This window comes from Microcaecilia unicolor, chromosome 7 (genome assembly GCF_901765095.1).
Source record: "Microcaecilia unicolor chromosome 7, aMicUni1.1, whole genome shotgun sequence".
Taxonomy (NCBI): Eukaryota; Metazoa; Chordata; class Amphibia; order Gymnophiona; family Siphonopidae; genus Microcaecilia; species Microcaecilia unicolor.
Genome location: NC_044037.1, coordinates 125,303,047 through 125,318,889, shown reverse-complemented (window position 1 = coordinate 125,318,889; position 15,843 = coordinate 125,303,047). Strand labels below are relative to the sequence as shown.

At 44.1% G+C, this 15,843-nt stretch overlaps 1 protein-coding gene across 1 annotated transcript in view; it reads left to right on the top strand.

Annotated features, from left to right (window-relative positions):
- The window catches only part of PELO (pelota mRNA surveillance and ribosome rescue factor), a 368,678-nt gene that overhangs the window by 49,617 nt on the left and 303,218 nt on the right, over positions 1–15,843 (top strand). The window contains 1 exon segment of the mRNA XM_030210814.1: positions 563–726. Within this exon segment, the coding sequence (XP_030066674.1) occupies positions 563–726 (164 nt within the window).

The window sequence follows — 15,843 nt, the reverse complement described above, 5'->3', positions numbered from 1 at the left end:
GTTTTTGTGTTTTAAGTTCTGCTGCCTCCTTTGTTGGCCGAGTTTCATATTTCTCCTCTGATCTTATCAAATTTGCTAGTGGCCTCATATATAAATTAATGTAGTTAAAATAATTGACTCCTGAGGAACCCCACACGATATTTTCCAGGGAGAGAACATTCTCTTATTAAATAAACTCTGATCTTTTCAGATATATTCAAAATATTTTAAAGCTAAGCCTTTGACACTACACAACTCTTAACATGTGCATCAAGATTTTATGATAAACGCTGATAGAGCTCCTATCAGATCTCTACCTTCATTTAGCGAGTGATGATGTTTCCTTCTTTATGTGCTATGATGTTTTGACAAAGTTCCCATTTCAGAGGACTTCTTGACCATTTTTGCTCCATAATTCAGTTGGAGTACCAGTTCTCCTCTTTTTCCTTTTTTTTTTTGAATGAGTTATGCATGCATCTCCATAAAATTATAACTTTTTCTCAACATGGTGTTCTTTAATAGTATCCAAGTCATTGATTCTCTTCTTTGTGGTATCTCTTTTGATGCCATCTCATGTCTCCAGATCAAGCTTGTGATCCAGCATCAAAGGCTGATGTTGCTGCTGTGGTGATGCAGGAAGGGCTGGCCAACATTTGCCTGGTCACTCCCAGCATGACCATGCTGCGAGCCAAGGTCGAGACAACTATTCCCAGGAAAAGGAGGGGAAATTGCAGCCAGCATGAAAAGGTAAGAGGAAAGGAAGATTTAAGAAAAAGATTCAGAATGAGAAAGTGAAATAGAATAAGATAACAATGAGATGTTTTCAGACCCATTTTTTCTGTACTGAATTCTTAAGGTATAATAAACTTTTAAACTTGAAGAGGAGGAGATGAGAGGAATGTGGGACTTGGTGCCGAATGACTGGTCAGATCTCTCAGTTTTGGACTGGAGATTCCTGACACTGATATGCTATTCAGCAGTACCGCTTTTATTTTATGTATTTATTTTTTGGTATTTATTAACTGTCTTTATGAACAGATTCACCCAAGGTAGTGTACAGCAGGTACAGTTTAACATAAAACTTGCAATTTTCATAACAGCATAACAGTAAAATGACCAAATATAAGCATAAATACAATCAGCAAGGTAAACTTGGATATGGTAAATTAAAACCTAGTAATAGGACTAACATGATACAGCACCAGAAATATAAATATTAGGGCTGCACATTAATCATGAGTATGCTGCCTACCTTCTTCCTCCCTCCTGCACCCCCCCCCCCCCAAACATGGTGCAGTACCTCTCCATTCCCTCCTGGACTGCCGGTGGCTCTCTTCCTCAGGTCCCCTCCCCTTCCAACCTAGTTTATCTTGTCATCAATTCTTTGGTCCTGCAATGCCAGCAGCAGCTGTACTGAAGGGAGGCTTGCGGCGTGCACCAGGCCTTTGACCCATCCCACCTGAAAACAGGAAGCTGTGTCAGAAAGGGGTGGTACGGGTCAGAGGGAAAGGCTCGGTGCAGCCGCAATCCTCTTTTCAGTATGGCTGCTGCTGGCGCTGCAGGGCCGAAGACTTGCTGACAAGGTAAACTGGGTTGGAAGGGGAGGGGACCTGAGAGGGAGCTGCCAGGGTCCAGGAAGGGAGGGAATTCAGAGAGAACCGCGGAGGAGGGGGGGGATGGAGAACCTTGGGGGGGGGGGGGAGGGAGAGAGAACTGCAGGGAGGGGAGAGATGATGGACAGTGCCCAGGGGGAAAGGGGAAATGGGAGATGCTGAATTGAGGGAGAGAAGGATGGAGAAGGGAGAGAAGAATGGAGGGAGGGTAGTGGAGGGAGGGAGGGGAGAGATAATGGACCTAGGGTGGAGGGAAGGAAGAAAAAGAGCTGTTGTATTGGGGGTTGGGTGGGTTGGGAGAGAGGGAAGAAAGAGCGATAATGGACGGGGGGGGGGGGGGGGGGCCGAGGAGAGGGAGTTGGACCTGGAGGTGGGAGAAAGAAGAGGGCCTTTATTCAGAGGCATAGCCACTGGGTAGGGGAGGGGCCTTGGAGACCTGCCCTGCCCCCCTTTGGGCTTAGTCCCCCCCGTAAAGCTGCAGTACCTGTTCAATAACTGGTGGTGTAGCTGAAGCCCTGCCAGCTGAAGAAATCCACTGCCTGAGTCACCTCCTTCTTCCTCGTTCTGCCTCAGGAGCGATGAAATCAGCAGGGTGCCTTCAGCCACCAATGCTTGCACTCCCCAAGCATGCTCAGTTCAAACCCATCCTAGTTGGAAGTGCAGCAAGCTAGTCCAGGTATAGGGTGAGTGGATAGTCACCACATGTATTAAGGCTTAGGAGAAGAACCAGGCTTTCACCTGTTTTCTGAAGTAGAGGTAGCAGACATAGCCCTTCTGGGAGTGAGTTCCAGGGTGTGGGGGCTACTCCTAAGAAGGTTAGGTTACTACACTTCTAGTTTTGTGTTCAGCTACTCCTCTTCTCCTGAATCCTCAAAATCTGGAAGCTAAACCAAAGTAGTGACTGTCCGTAAACCTGAAAAAGACCTATTGGAGGCCACTAGTTTTTAGACCTGTTTCTTCCTGTGTGCATATTCAGACTTTCAAAGAATTCTTGCTGAATCACATTGCACCACATCTTCTTAAGTTTATTCCAGTGCAAGCAGGGTTTTGCCCAGGAAAATCATGCTGAAACCAGCTGAGCAACATTAATACTTTATTTGTAGTTTTTGATATGCTATCATTTAAAATAAAAAAAAAAATACAAAACTAACAATTTACAATATAATATAAATAATAGCAAAAAATAGACAATAGTAAAAACACAAGGAGGGGCATAATCGAACGGGGATGACCATCTCTAAGTGTACCCATCTCTAAGGACGTCCCGGCGAAGGGGCGGGGAAACCCGTATTATCGAAACAAGATGGGTGCCCATTTAGGTCGACCTTAGAGATGGTTATCCCTGGTTTTCGGCCATAATGGAAACCGAGGATGCCCATCTAAAACACGACCAAATCCAAGTCATTTGGTCGTGGAAGGAGCCAGCATTCGTAGTGCACTGGTCCCCCTGACATGCCAGGATAGCAACCGGGCACCCTAGGGGGCACTGCAGTGGACTAACTGATGCACTAACTGAACGGAAAAAGCCCTTCCCTTAGCGATTCGGAAAGGAACGGGCATTCATGAAGGAAATCACATGCAAATGAGCTGCTCGCTGTTAGTTCATTTGCACACGATTTCCTTCCTAAGGAGGGGAAGCCAGTGCCAAAGACAGCTTCATACATGCAGACAAGCTGTGTGTATAATAGCTGTCTACAACCTTAAATAAATTGCCATCTACAAACTTAGAAAAATACAAGTCCAGGTGAAAACGTCCATGTGCTCGTCAGGGATGTCTTTTTTTTTTTTTTTTTTTTTTTTTTAAGAGTATGGGTGAAGGATGTCCTTCGCTATGCCTCCGTCCCTGCAACGGCAGTTGAGGACGTCCTTTGCTATGCCTCCGTCCCTGCAACGGCAGTTGAGGACGTCCTTTGCTATGCCTCCGTCCCTGCAACGGTAGTTGAGGACGTCCAAAATGTGATGTTTCTGTGGGAAGGACGTCCATGCCTGGTGATGTTTCTGTGAGAAGGACGTCCATGCCTGCTGTGCCTCTTACACCCCCACTATTTATTTGGATTTTGGATCACAAGTAGCAGCAGTGGGATTTGAACCGGCCACCTTTGGATTGCAAGACCAGTGCTCTGGCCACTCCTCCATTCCTCCACTCCATTCCACTCCCTTGAAATTTGGCCGTTCCTGTGGGGGGGTGGGGGGGGGGGGAGGGCAGTTGAGGACATCCAAAATGTTTGAAAGAAGGACGTCCACGCCTTAGTTATGCCTCTGCTGGCACACACATACCTCCCCCCCCCCCCCCCCCCCCCCAGGGACCTGCAAATTTCAAGGGAGTAGCGGTGTGGCCTAGTGGTTAGAGCACTGGTCTTGCAATCCAGAGGTGGCCAGTTCAAATCCCACTGCTGCTACCTGTGATCCAAAATCCAAATAAATAAAGGGGGTGTCAGAGGCATAGCATGCATGGACGTCCTTCTCACAGAAACATCACATTTTGGACGTCCTCAACTGCCGTTGCAGGGACAGAGGCATAGCGAAGGACGAACTGCCGTTGCAGGGATGGAGGCATAGCGAAGGACATCCTTCACCCTTACTCTAAAAAAAAAAAAAAAGACAAAAGTTTTTAAAGTTGTTTTTTTTGGGGTGGGAGGTAGTTAGTGACCACTATGGGAGTCAGGGGAGGTCATCCCTCCGGTGGTCATCTGGTCAGTTCGCGCACCTTTTTGAGGCTTGGCTGTGAAAAAAAATGGACCAAGTAAAGTTGGCCAAATGCTCGTCAGGGATGCCTTCTTTTTTCCATTATCGGCCGAGGACGCCCATCTCTTAAGCACACCCTCGTCCCGCCTTCGTTACGCTGCCAACACACCCTCGGGAACTTTGGTCATCCCCGCGACGGAAAGCAGTTGAGGACGCCCAAAATTGGCTTTCGATTATGCCGATTTGGGGCGACCCTGAGAAGGATGCCCTTCTCTCGATTTGTGTCGGAAGATGGGCGCCCTTCTCTTTCGAAAATGCCTCTGATGAGGTAACACGTGAAGTAGGAGAGAAAATATGTCACAACAGTCAAATTATAAGGTGGAAGTTCCATAAATTGGCACCTCATTTTAATTGTGACAAAGTGGTGTGCTTTACACCAGTTTTATATTGGCTAAAGGGTGTATCTAAGCCATTATAGATACCAGCCACTAGACTGCTCCAAGGACCTGCATGCTGCTGTAATAGACCTGGCTATAATATCTGGAGGCTGTCATAGAGTCTGGTAAGTACTATTTTTATTCACATTTTTGGGGGTGGGTGGGGGTTAGTGACCACTGAGCCGAGTAAGCGGGGATCATCCCTGACTTCCAGTGGTCATCTGGTCGTTTAGGGCACCTTTTTGTGTCTTTTTCATTCTAAAAACAGGTCTAGACCAAAATGTTGAAGTTTCAGGCCTAGACATTTTCATTTTGTTCTATTATGGCTATAAAACATCCACGTGTTAAGTACGCCTTAAGCCTGCCCTAATCCCGCCTTCGAACACCCCCGAGACGCCCCCTTGTGATTTGGATACATTACAGATTAATTGTATAGATAGACGTTTGCAAAACAGGTCTCTAAAATACAGATTTAGACGTTTTGAGATTATTTTTGTCTAAATTCTGCTTTTTGACACTTTTTAAACGTTTTTCGCTTTTGAAAATGAGCTCCCTAAAGAAGAAATAACCTCCTTAGGAGGTAACAGTGTACTTGAGAGGTATGGTCAGTGGAAAACACCTATTTAATAAATCACATCACCTCTGATTTTGATGGGTTGTTTAATTTTATGAGCATAGGCGCCCAGTATAAGAGGCTTGGGGAGGCTAAGCCTCCCCAGCCAGAAGTGCAGCAAGGGCGGGGCGGACCGCCGGGGTGCAGCTCCAGCTGCCTTGAACATCTCCCTCCCTTCCCCCCCGACTGGTGCGTGGACCTGCGATCTTTACCGCCCCCACCCCCCCGACTACTGCGGTATCGCTCTCCCCCTCCGCTCCTGTCCTGTCACATCGTCGAACGTCGAGGATTCCTTCCGGTAGCAGCAGCAGCAGCATCGGCAATGATGTAAGTGCTGCTTTCAGCCTGCCCCGGAAGCACTCTCTGGACAGAGTCCCTCCTACGCGGGAAACTGTACAGAGAGTTCTTCCGGGGCAGGCTGAAAGCAGCGCTTACATCATTGCCGATGCTGCTGCTGCTACCGGAAGGAAGCCTCGAAGTTCAAAGACATGACAGGAGCGGAGGGGGAGAGCGATACCGAACTAGTCCGGGGGGGGGGAGCGAGCGATGCATCATGCCAGCCAGCTGCCAGACCAAAGGGAAAGGGGGTGGAGAGAGGAGGATGTGAGGTGCCACATCTAAGGGGAAGAGGGAAGAAGGAAAGCAATGGCAGGGAATGGGAAAAGGGGGGTGGAGAAAGGAGTGAGAGTGATGGAAGCAAGAAGGGGAGGGAAGAGAAAGGTGGGATGCATGAGGACACTGGAGGAGAGAGAGAGAAAGTGGAAAAGTGCAGGGGAGAGCCAGGGACATGCAAAAGAGCAGGGGAGAGTCAGAGAGAGATGGGGAGAGAAAGAGGGGACATGGAAGAAAGCAGGGGAGAGCCAGAGAGAGATGGGGAGAGAAAGAGGGGACATGGAAGAGAGCAGGGGAGAGCCAGAGAGAAGATGCTGGATGGAAGAGGCGAGAGAGAGAGAGATTAGTGGAAAGATGGGGGAGATAAAGAGGGGATATGGGCAGGAGAGAGAGAGAAGCTGCTGGGGAGAAACTGGGGGAGACCCTAGCTTTCAGACGGAGAAATGCTGAATGAAAGGAGGGAGAAAGAGGGAAGACACTGGACGTAAGGGTAGGGAGGGAAAGAGGAAAGACAGGAAGGATGGGGATAGAGAGGATATGCTGAATGGAAAAGGGTCGAGAGAGAGAACTGTTTAGAAGGAAGGGGAGATAGAGGGAGACAATGGATGGAAGGAGAGGGAGACAATAGACGGAAGGATTGGGAGAGGGTAATGGGTAGAAGGATGGAGAGAGAAAGAGGGATGACACTGGATGGAAGGGTAGAAGGGAAAGAGGGAAGGTGCTGGACATGGATGGATGGAGGAGAGGGAAGAGAGGAGAAATGTTGAACCAGGATGGAGGGAAGGAAAGACAAAGGAAGGAGATGCACACGGATGGAGTGGAAAGGAGAGAGGAGAAATGCTGGACATGGATGGAGGGGAGGAAAGAGAGGAAGTTCATGCACATGGATGGAGGGGAGGGGAGACATGCTGGATATGGATGGAGGGAAAATTGCTGAATTTAAGGGCTGGATTGGAACACTTTGAGGGCAGATGCTGAAACTGGAGAAAGGATAGGGACGCATAAGGACACAGGAGGATGGTGGACATGTTGAGAGAAAAAATATCAAATGGAAAGAAGACACTGGGACCAAAGCGAATAGAAAAACTAAATGATCAGACAACAAAGGTAGAAAAAAGTATTTTATTCAGAATTTATTAACTGGAATATGTCAGCTTTTGGAAATGTGCATCTGTAATATTTTGCATGTAAGTTTCAATTTTTTTAGTATTGCTGCATGCTGAGTCTGACTTCTTGAGGTAACTTTCCAGTTTTGCCTTCATATCTGATGTGTCATGTGTTTTTCATGTGTAATCAAGGTGCAGTATTCTACTAGTGTGTAGTATTTACAGCCCTTTTTGGGTTTTTTTTTTTTGTTTCACTAGGTTGTGTACTGGTGTTTTAGAGCCAAGTGTAATTACAGTGCTGCTTTTCCACGCATAAGATTGTAGCTCGTCCTGTCCTTGGAATTAGTGCTGTTATGGTTTGCTAAGGTTATGAGTGTGTTTTTGCACAAGTTTGTGTATAGTGTTTTGCAGTGGAGAGATTGTGTATTGGCATTACTGAGGTGGCACCAAAACATCAAAAAGGGTTTTAGAGCCTAAATCATGACACAGTACCTCTTGAAGGATCTACATATAGTTGTTAATAAAAGGAGCTCATTGTGAACACTATCCACCCTAAAAGGGTGTTTTGTGGCTCTACATGAGAATTGTGATATTATGATCCCTTGTTTCATATTGTTGACGGTCTGCATTTTCTATATGGGTGGTATATTGGTGTATTAGGGTCTGCCTTGTGTTATGGTACAGTAAGGTTCTGAGTGTGTTTTTGCACAAATTTGTGCATAGTGTTTTGCAGTTGAGCGATTGTGGTTAGTATATGCTTTGAGCAACCACTTTATTCTTTGACATATGATACATATCTAATATCTAAATTTAATAATAGGTATTAATTGTGACTATTTTATTTTTACTTTTTTCTGTGTTAATTGTGGCTATAAGCTCCGCCCCTGGATTCACCCCCCTAACCCCACCCCCTTTAGCCTCCCCAAACAGTTGAGCCACCGACCGCCTATGTTTATGAGGATGGTATTCATAAAGATTTAATTTGAGGGCATTGTATTCCTAGATCTATTGGTAGCCTGTAATGTTGATCAGTAACTACCTGGTGCCAATGATGAAAAACTGTGCATCTTGCTGAACTCATTGTGAAAGCTATTCAAAAAAATGTATTATTTTAGTCCAATACAAAGCTATTACTGTATTTTCTGTTGTTTTTTTTTTTTTTTCATTTTTACTTAACAAACAACATTTCTCTGTAGATCTAGAAAGAAAGCATAGTTGCTAACAGACACAGGAATGGTCTTCCACAACATATGGTGTGAGAACCCTTGATGTTTAATAGTCTAATTTATTGGTGCTTGATATACCACCTTTCACAAGAGCAATCAAAGTAGTTTACAAATACAAATGGGAAATACAATAAGGAAAATACATTATTAGACAGGAAGGTACTTAAAGGGAGCAAGGAGAGTGGGGGTGGGAGGAGGGATAGCGGGGAGGCTGCTGTTGCTTACGTGCTCCCCAGCCCTCAGAGCCACTTTGAATTTTAAATGAAAGGGCCAGAGGTTTCAATGGGATGGGGCAGTACAGAAAAAAAGTGCTTTGCCAAGTCAAGATCTGAAAACATGGTGTTTGTGGGCAGAATGAAGAGCTCTATTTTGAGTATAAAGGGTGATCAGGATGGCAAGATAAGAGGGGGTTTCACCATAGAAAGCTTTGATTAAAGGTCAGAATTTTATGTTGGATTGTAAAAGCCATTGGAAGAGTAACAATGTGATCTGGGCAAAGTATTTGGGAACACTCCAGAATCTAAAGAAGCATTGAAAAATTCAGACAACAGAATAGCCCAAACCTCTCAGGTTCCTTCAATATCCTTAGATGTATCATGTTCAGCCCCATCGCTTTGTCTAAAATTTAGATAGCTCTTCATAAGCACAATTTTCTGAAAATTGTTCTACCTCATTTTCATTCTTCTGTGTGGTCCTACTCCAGCCCTTCATCTGTGAACACAGGACAGAAATATTTGTTAAGCAAGTCTGCTTTTATCACAAACAGACTCCATATACTACCTCATAGAATGGGACAAAAGATGCAAAAGCATACTAGATGAAATTGCGCCCTTATGAACAAGAACCCCACGCAAGCATAACTCGACACCATGGTTCAACGATGAACTGAAAAAGTTAAAAACACAAACCAGGAAACTCGAACGAGCATGGAATAAAACAAAAGATGAACATACACTCAACACATGGAAACAAATACAAAGAAAATACAAATACGCAATAAGACAGGCCAAAAGATCATACTATAAAACCAAAATAGGGACAGATTACAAAGATATGAAGAAATTATACCAACTCGTGAACAAACTCCTATACACCAACTTGGTCACTACCACGAATACAGACATCCCATCTGCAGATAAACTTGTGAAGTACTTAAATGAAAAAAGTGTAAACCTACGCAACACGCTACCTCAGAACAACACTGACATTGAAAATTTCCTTAATGAATTGGACCCAACCATTGGAGAATACCCAGCAGATAGGACTTGGTTAAACTTCGCCCTCCTTACTGTCTAAACAGTTACCCAGGCGATTAGTAGGTTTTCCAACACTCACTGTAAATTAGATATCTGTCCCAGCTACCTAATGAAATCCGCCCCTGACCGCTTCATAGCAGACCTCACATCCCACCTAAATTACATGCTTCAGCAAGGCTTTTATTTGTTGTTGTTACATTTGTACCCTGCGCTTTCCCACTCATGGCAGGCTCAATGCGGCTTACATGGGGCAATGGAGGGTTAAGTGACTTGCCCAGAGTCACAAGGAGCTGCCTGTGCCTGAAGTGGGAATCGAACTCAGTTCCTCAGTTCCCCAGGACCAAAGTCCACCACCCTAACCACTAGGCCACTCTTCCACTCACTAAGGAAAATGGCAATATCCTACTCACCCCAATACCAAAAGATACCAAGAAAAAAACCAAATGAAATCACTAACTACCGTCCAGTAGCATCTATCCCATTGGTGGTCAAACTGATGGAAAGCATGGTAACCAAACAACTTATAGATTACATAAACAAATTCTCAATATTACACGAATCACAGTCAGGCTTCCGCCCCCACCACAGCACGGAAATAGTATTACTCACTTCTTCTAGCTAAATTCAAGCAGGAAATAGCAATAGGTAAAAACATCCTTCTACTCCAATTCGACATGGTAAACCATAATATATTAATAAGATTACTAGAGAAGTTCGGGATTGGTGGAAACATACTTAACTGGATCAACAGTTTCCTAACCACAAGAACATATCAAGTAAAATCAAATTCAAACATATCATCACTGTGGAAAGCAGACTGTGGAGTACCGCAAGGATCACCGCTATCACCGATCCTATTCAACTTAATGATGACCCCACTTGCCAAGTCCTTATCCAGCCATGGCCTTAACCCTTTCATATATGCAGATGATGTCACAATATACATTCCTTACAAAACCAAACTGACAGAAATCACCAACGAAATCAAGCTCGGCCTGAACATCATGGATTCATGGGTAAATGCATTTCAACTAAAACTCAATAAAGAAAAAACTTATTGTCTCATCCTCTCATCCCAAAACAGCGCGGACATCCCCACAAGTGTCAACACCCCAGATCACACCCTTCCTATCTCAGACAGCTTGAAAATCCTTGGCGTTACATTGGACTGTAACTTAACATTAGAGAGCCAAGTGGCATCCACAACAAAGAAAATGTTCCACTCAATGTGGAAACTCAAATGCGTGAAGCAATTCTTCCTGAGGGAAACATTTCGCAACCTGATACAATCAATCGTACTAAGCCACTTAGATTACTGCAATGGAATTTATGCGGGATGTAAAGAACAAACCTTAAAGAAACTTCAGACCGCTCAAAACACGGCAGCTAGGCTTATATTTGGTAAAACACGATTTGAAAGAGCAAACCCCCTCCGCAAAAAACTACACTGGCTCCCAAGCAAAGAACGCATCGCCTTCAAAATCTGCACCCTGGTTCACAAAATCATCTACGGAGAAGCCCCGAGTTACATGACAGACTTAATCGACTTACCAATTAGAAATACATCTGAATCAACACGATCTTATCTAAGTCTGCACTACCCAAGCTGCAAAGGACTTCAATACAAAACAGCTTTTCCAGATATTGTTTGTCTTTTCTGCAAACTGATTGCTGATTTCTTGTTCCTTACTTTTTTTCTACTACTTCTGTCATAAACCAGAGTGGGCTCTTTTTTTAAATAAAAAATTTTTTAATTTCCCTTTAAAAAAAAAATCTCCTTTTTAGTTTTGGCCAGTTTAGTTTCTACTTTACTCGGATGTTCTCATCTAGCTAATAACTCTTAGGTATTCCCCCATGTTGACATAAATCTAATTTTCCTTAATTTAGGACCCTCTCTTTGAAATAAACCATCTCCACCCATGTTATAATCCTGAACCACACCATCTGGTGATATCTGGATGATCTCCCTCTAGAACGGGGGGGGGGGGGGGGGGTCTGAACCCATGAGATAAATTTGCATAGAATGGAAGTTGTGCTTTAAAATTTCTCACACATGTTCACTGTGGATATCCTGAAACCTGACTGGCTAAGTGTGTCCCAACGACTGGGTTGAGAATTGCTGCACTAGAACATCATAAACACTCTCCCCATTGGAAAATACCAAGTCCAATATCACCCCCTCCTGCATGAGTTCCGTTATCGGTTGCCAGAACAGTTCTTCCTGCAAAGAATCCAGGATCTCCCTTCTAGATGGCACTACTGCTAAGAAGGTTTCAATCAACCTGTAGCAAACTAGTCTCCTAGCAATTATACTTCTTTCATAGCAACACTGTGAATGTCTTTGGTTAAATCTGTTTATTTCTTCTGCTTTTGAGGGAGGCCCATATATTGCACTAATATAAATAAATAGATGATCAATCCCTTTTTCCACTGTCTCTTCCTTACCTCATAAATCTCTGGAATTGTGTTGCTTTGTACCCCGCGCTTTCCCCGCACACAGGCTCAATGCGGCTTACATAGTAATCACAAATACAAAGTCTTAAAGGAGAAAAAATTTCAAACTGTAAAAAACATAGTAATGGTGAAGTTTAATAATGTATGATTAGGAACAAATGCAACTCATTTTCTTCCATTATAGCCTCGAAATCCAGAAACGTATTTCCTGTTATGGACATTAGTACAATAGCTTTCCAGATGTTGCCATTTTAAAACTTTTCCGTACAAGTGTTTACTGTTTTGTTTATGCTCTCCTACTAGTAAATGGAGACTGAGAGCCACTGGTTTGATATCTCCTACAGCCAGCCAGCACTTCAGTGGAGGAGCAGAAGGCTCAGAACAGGGGGACCCAGTTCAAATACCACGACAGCTCTTGTCTTTCTTGGGCAAGTCACTTAACCCTCTATTTCCTCAGGTGAAATCTCAGATTGTAAGCTCTCCAGAGACAGAAAAATACGTTATACCTGAATGTTCCAATATACACTTTATTCTGAGAACTCATGTGTTTTAGAAGTGCCTGATTTTTGACTTGATATACCAAGAGGAGAGTTTACTCCATAACTGATCCTATGGAGTGGAATAAACTACCTGTTATCCTCAGGAGACAGAACAATTAGATTTTGCTTAAGAAATTATTAAAACAGCATTTGTTGTTGCAGGCTCCAAACTGATTCTAGTATGATGGGGACATGGTTTTTTGATAAGTCTAACTGTATTTTATGTCTATATTTTTTGTTTGATGTATATTTTTATTGTGTGTTATATTGCACTCTGCTCTGGATAAGAGGAGAATATAAATGCTAATAAATGAAATGTACATGGCTTTGATAGCTTTTTGGCTTATAAGAAATTAAACTTAAAAAAAAAAAATACATCTCGGTCTCCAGAAGATGGAAGGACATGTGGCTGTGCTGGTGTGGAAGGATTGACAGGAGTTTGATCCCAGAAGTCCATTTTTGAGTGTTGGGGATCAAGAGGGGTTGGACTAGCAGTACAGGTGCAAAACCTGATGGTCCATCCCTCCCATCTGTGCCTTCTTGAAAGTTCATGGGATAGTGCCTACTTAGTCTTGTCTGTCTCCCCTACTGCTGGGAGGGAGTCAGAGTGCAGGACATGTGAACTGAGTTAAAAAAAAAAAATAGATAAATGAATTAAAAAATAGGCAGGATTCTCACCAAATGGAGAAATGAAGGCTGTTTAATTCAAGAAGGGGAACGTCTGGCCAGTCTATAGAGCTGAGTCTGTGGAGGTTTCAGGAAGAAGTGGACTGCAAATGGGATCAGGCCATGTTCGAGCAGATCAAGCACAGCTGCTACTGTGTGGCCTGCGACAATCACAGCGCAGCTCTTAGCTCATCCAGCCAGTGCTTCGACTGTGAGAGAGAGAGAGAGATCATCAGGAAGATTGCATAAGTTCCAGGAGATGATTTAACTGAGCGCTGGTGTCAGGGAGGGGAGACACTAGTGAGAATGGTGGGCTATTCTAAAATTGCGGGGCTTTAGGCTCCAACAAGATAAGCCTCCATTCTGTCAGGTTCAAATTCAGATATTAGATTGTGGAGAAACTGCTGATACTGAGTCCTTTTGGGGTTCTGGGGGAAGTTTCTGCAAGCTTCTCTGTGTGGGCAATGGCAGAGGTTGGATTCTATCGTGAATTTGGCCTTTGATTTAAAGTAAGGGCTGTGGCAGGCAGAGCCAAGCTCTGGAACTGCAGACCCCAGAAGGCCCACCAGTTAGTAAGAGGTCCAAGAAGAAGTTGATGGAAGATACGGAAGAGGGTGGCTTCCATAGAATCAGTGATTCATTTTAGCCTCTGCAAGGCCATCTGTGTAATAGCCGGATGTCAGAGAGAAAGCGCTAAAGGAAGATGAGTTCCTTCAGAGTAAGATGCCTTGACGATTTGTATTTTTTGCCGGAGTGAGTTAACATCTCTTTCCTAAATCCTGGTGGTCCTGAAGATCCCTGAAGCCCTCCCTTTGGAGGCTAAGACAAAGGAAGACCAGGTATCCATAGACTAGCTACAGCCTAATGCAAGGTTGAGTGTTGGCATCGTGCATCTGCTCTGAGTGAATGCCTTGGTGCCTGCTGTAAGCAAGAAGACTTCCATTCCAGTCATGGATGGAGCATCTCTGAAGAACCTGCAAGGTTGTTGGATGCATATGCAGCAAAAGCAATCATTTGAGGTATTGGCGTTGGCCTAGCAGGTAGCTATCTGCAGAAGTTATGTAGTGAAGGCTTGTTTAAGGTCATGAGGTATCTTGTTAGGATCTTTGGAAAGCTTCTCAGATGCAGCACATTTGGAGTCCGGGTCAGCATTTGTGGAAAGTACTGGTGGGGGGGGGGGGGGGAGGCAGTTATTGGGCCACCAATCACACTACCCAAGTAATCTCTCCCACACTCACCCATGTGGAGGATACCCTAACTATAACACACTTACACCCTGAATTCTGCATGAATAATCTTTCTTATTTATTCAGCAACTAGGCAGACAAGTAAAAAATAGGGCTTCTGCAGAAAAACGAAAAGATCCTACATTAGTAAGAGAGGGGACAAAATGAACTAACTTCTTAGCCCACTGCATCTGACCCTCCCTCACCTTCCCAATGCTGTTTCCTTATATAGCGTTTGTGTACGTGTAAAGCTTTATCTGTGTTCCCCTGCAGCCCCCTGCAGTCCTGTTGCCTTTGACTGACAACATTCCCTGTCTCAACTGGTATCTGGTGCAGCCTATCAGCCCCGCCTTCGCAATGTAGTCTGATTTTACTTGTTTAATACAGTCAGCAGAAAAACAAGTCCTGTAGTCAAAGTCCCTGTATGGATCAGGTTACAGTTATATCTGTTGCAATGGTCAGTTTTTTCTGCTGTTTCACTTCCCCAATTTTTGCAGCTACCAGAACTTGTCACTACTGGTTTTATTCAACTAGCCCTGTCAGCTCATACATGCTGTCTTAGATTGATCACCATGTGTCTTTATGGGTAGCATAGCTTTGTGACACATCTTGTTTGCACTGAATCTCTGTGCCTGGTTTTTCAAGTATTTTTACAAGGCCTCCCTTGTTAGTCTCGCTTATCTCTGACATCTGACACATTCTTGGTGGATGCCTTGTACAGGTTTCCACAACCAACATGGCAAGGTTGTGATGGTTTCTCATCTTCTCTAGTTAAGAAGTTGGTCAGCAGACGTGGCTTCAGAGATGAGAATTACCTTGTAAGGGGAAAGTATTTGCAGAAGCGGTAAAGCACCATTGTCATAAGTGGCAGAAGGAGAAGCCCACCCCTGGAGGAGCCCATTGGACCAGCAAGAAGTATATCTTATCAGCTACTGTATATAAGGAAACCCAGCTAAATGTGCCCTTGCTGGTTCATTAGTTTTCAGTTGGCTTATCCTGCATCTACTGCCATCCCAGCTCCTTGTACTGCTTCAATGCAAGTTCTTTTATTTTTATTTTTTACTCCATGTTTGGTTCTTGCTTTACCTGTGGTTCGTTTCATGCCTGATCCTGTTCCATGGGTACTTCCTGCTCTACCTATGATTCCTGTGCCATGCCTGATTCTTACTTCAGGTTTTGTTCCTGATCTACCTTGCTCAATCCTGCCCTGGGCTTTGTCTCTCCATCTACTGTATGCTGTTGTCCAAGATAGTCCCTTACAGGTGGGGAGTCTGAGGCCATTGTACTAGTTCCTCCAGATGAAGGAGTACTTGGGAGGTACTCCACTTATTTTGTAACACTATATTCTGGACTTAAAGTGGTTCAAGGCTCTGCGGGTCCTGAGGTTTCAAATAGACTCAGTAATAGCAATTGTATATCAAAGGGAGTTTT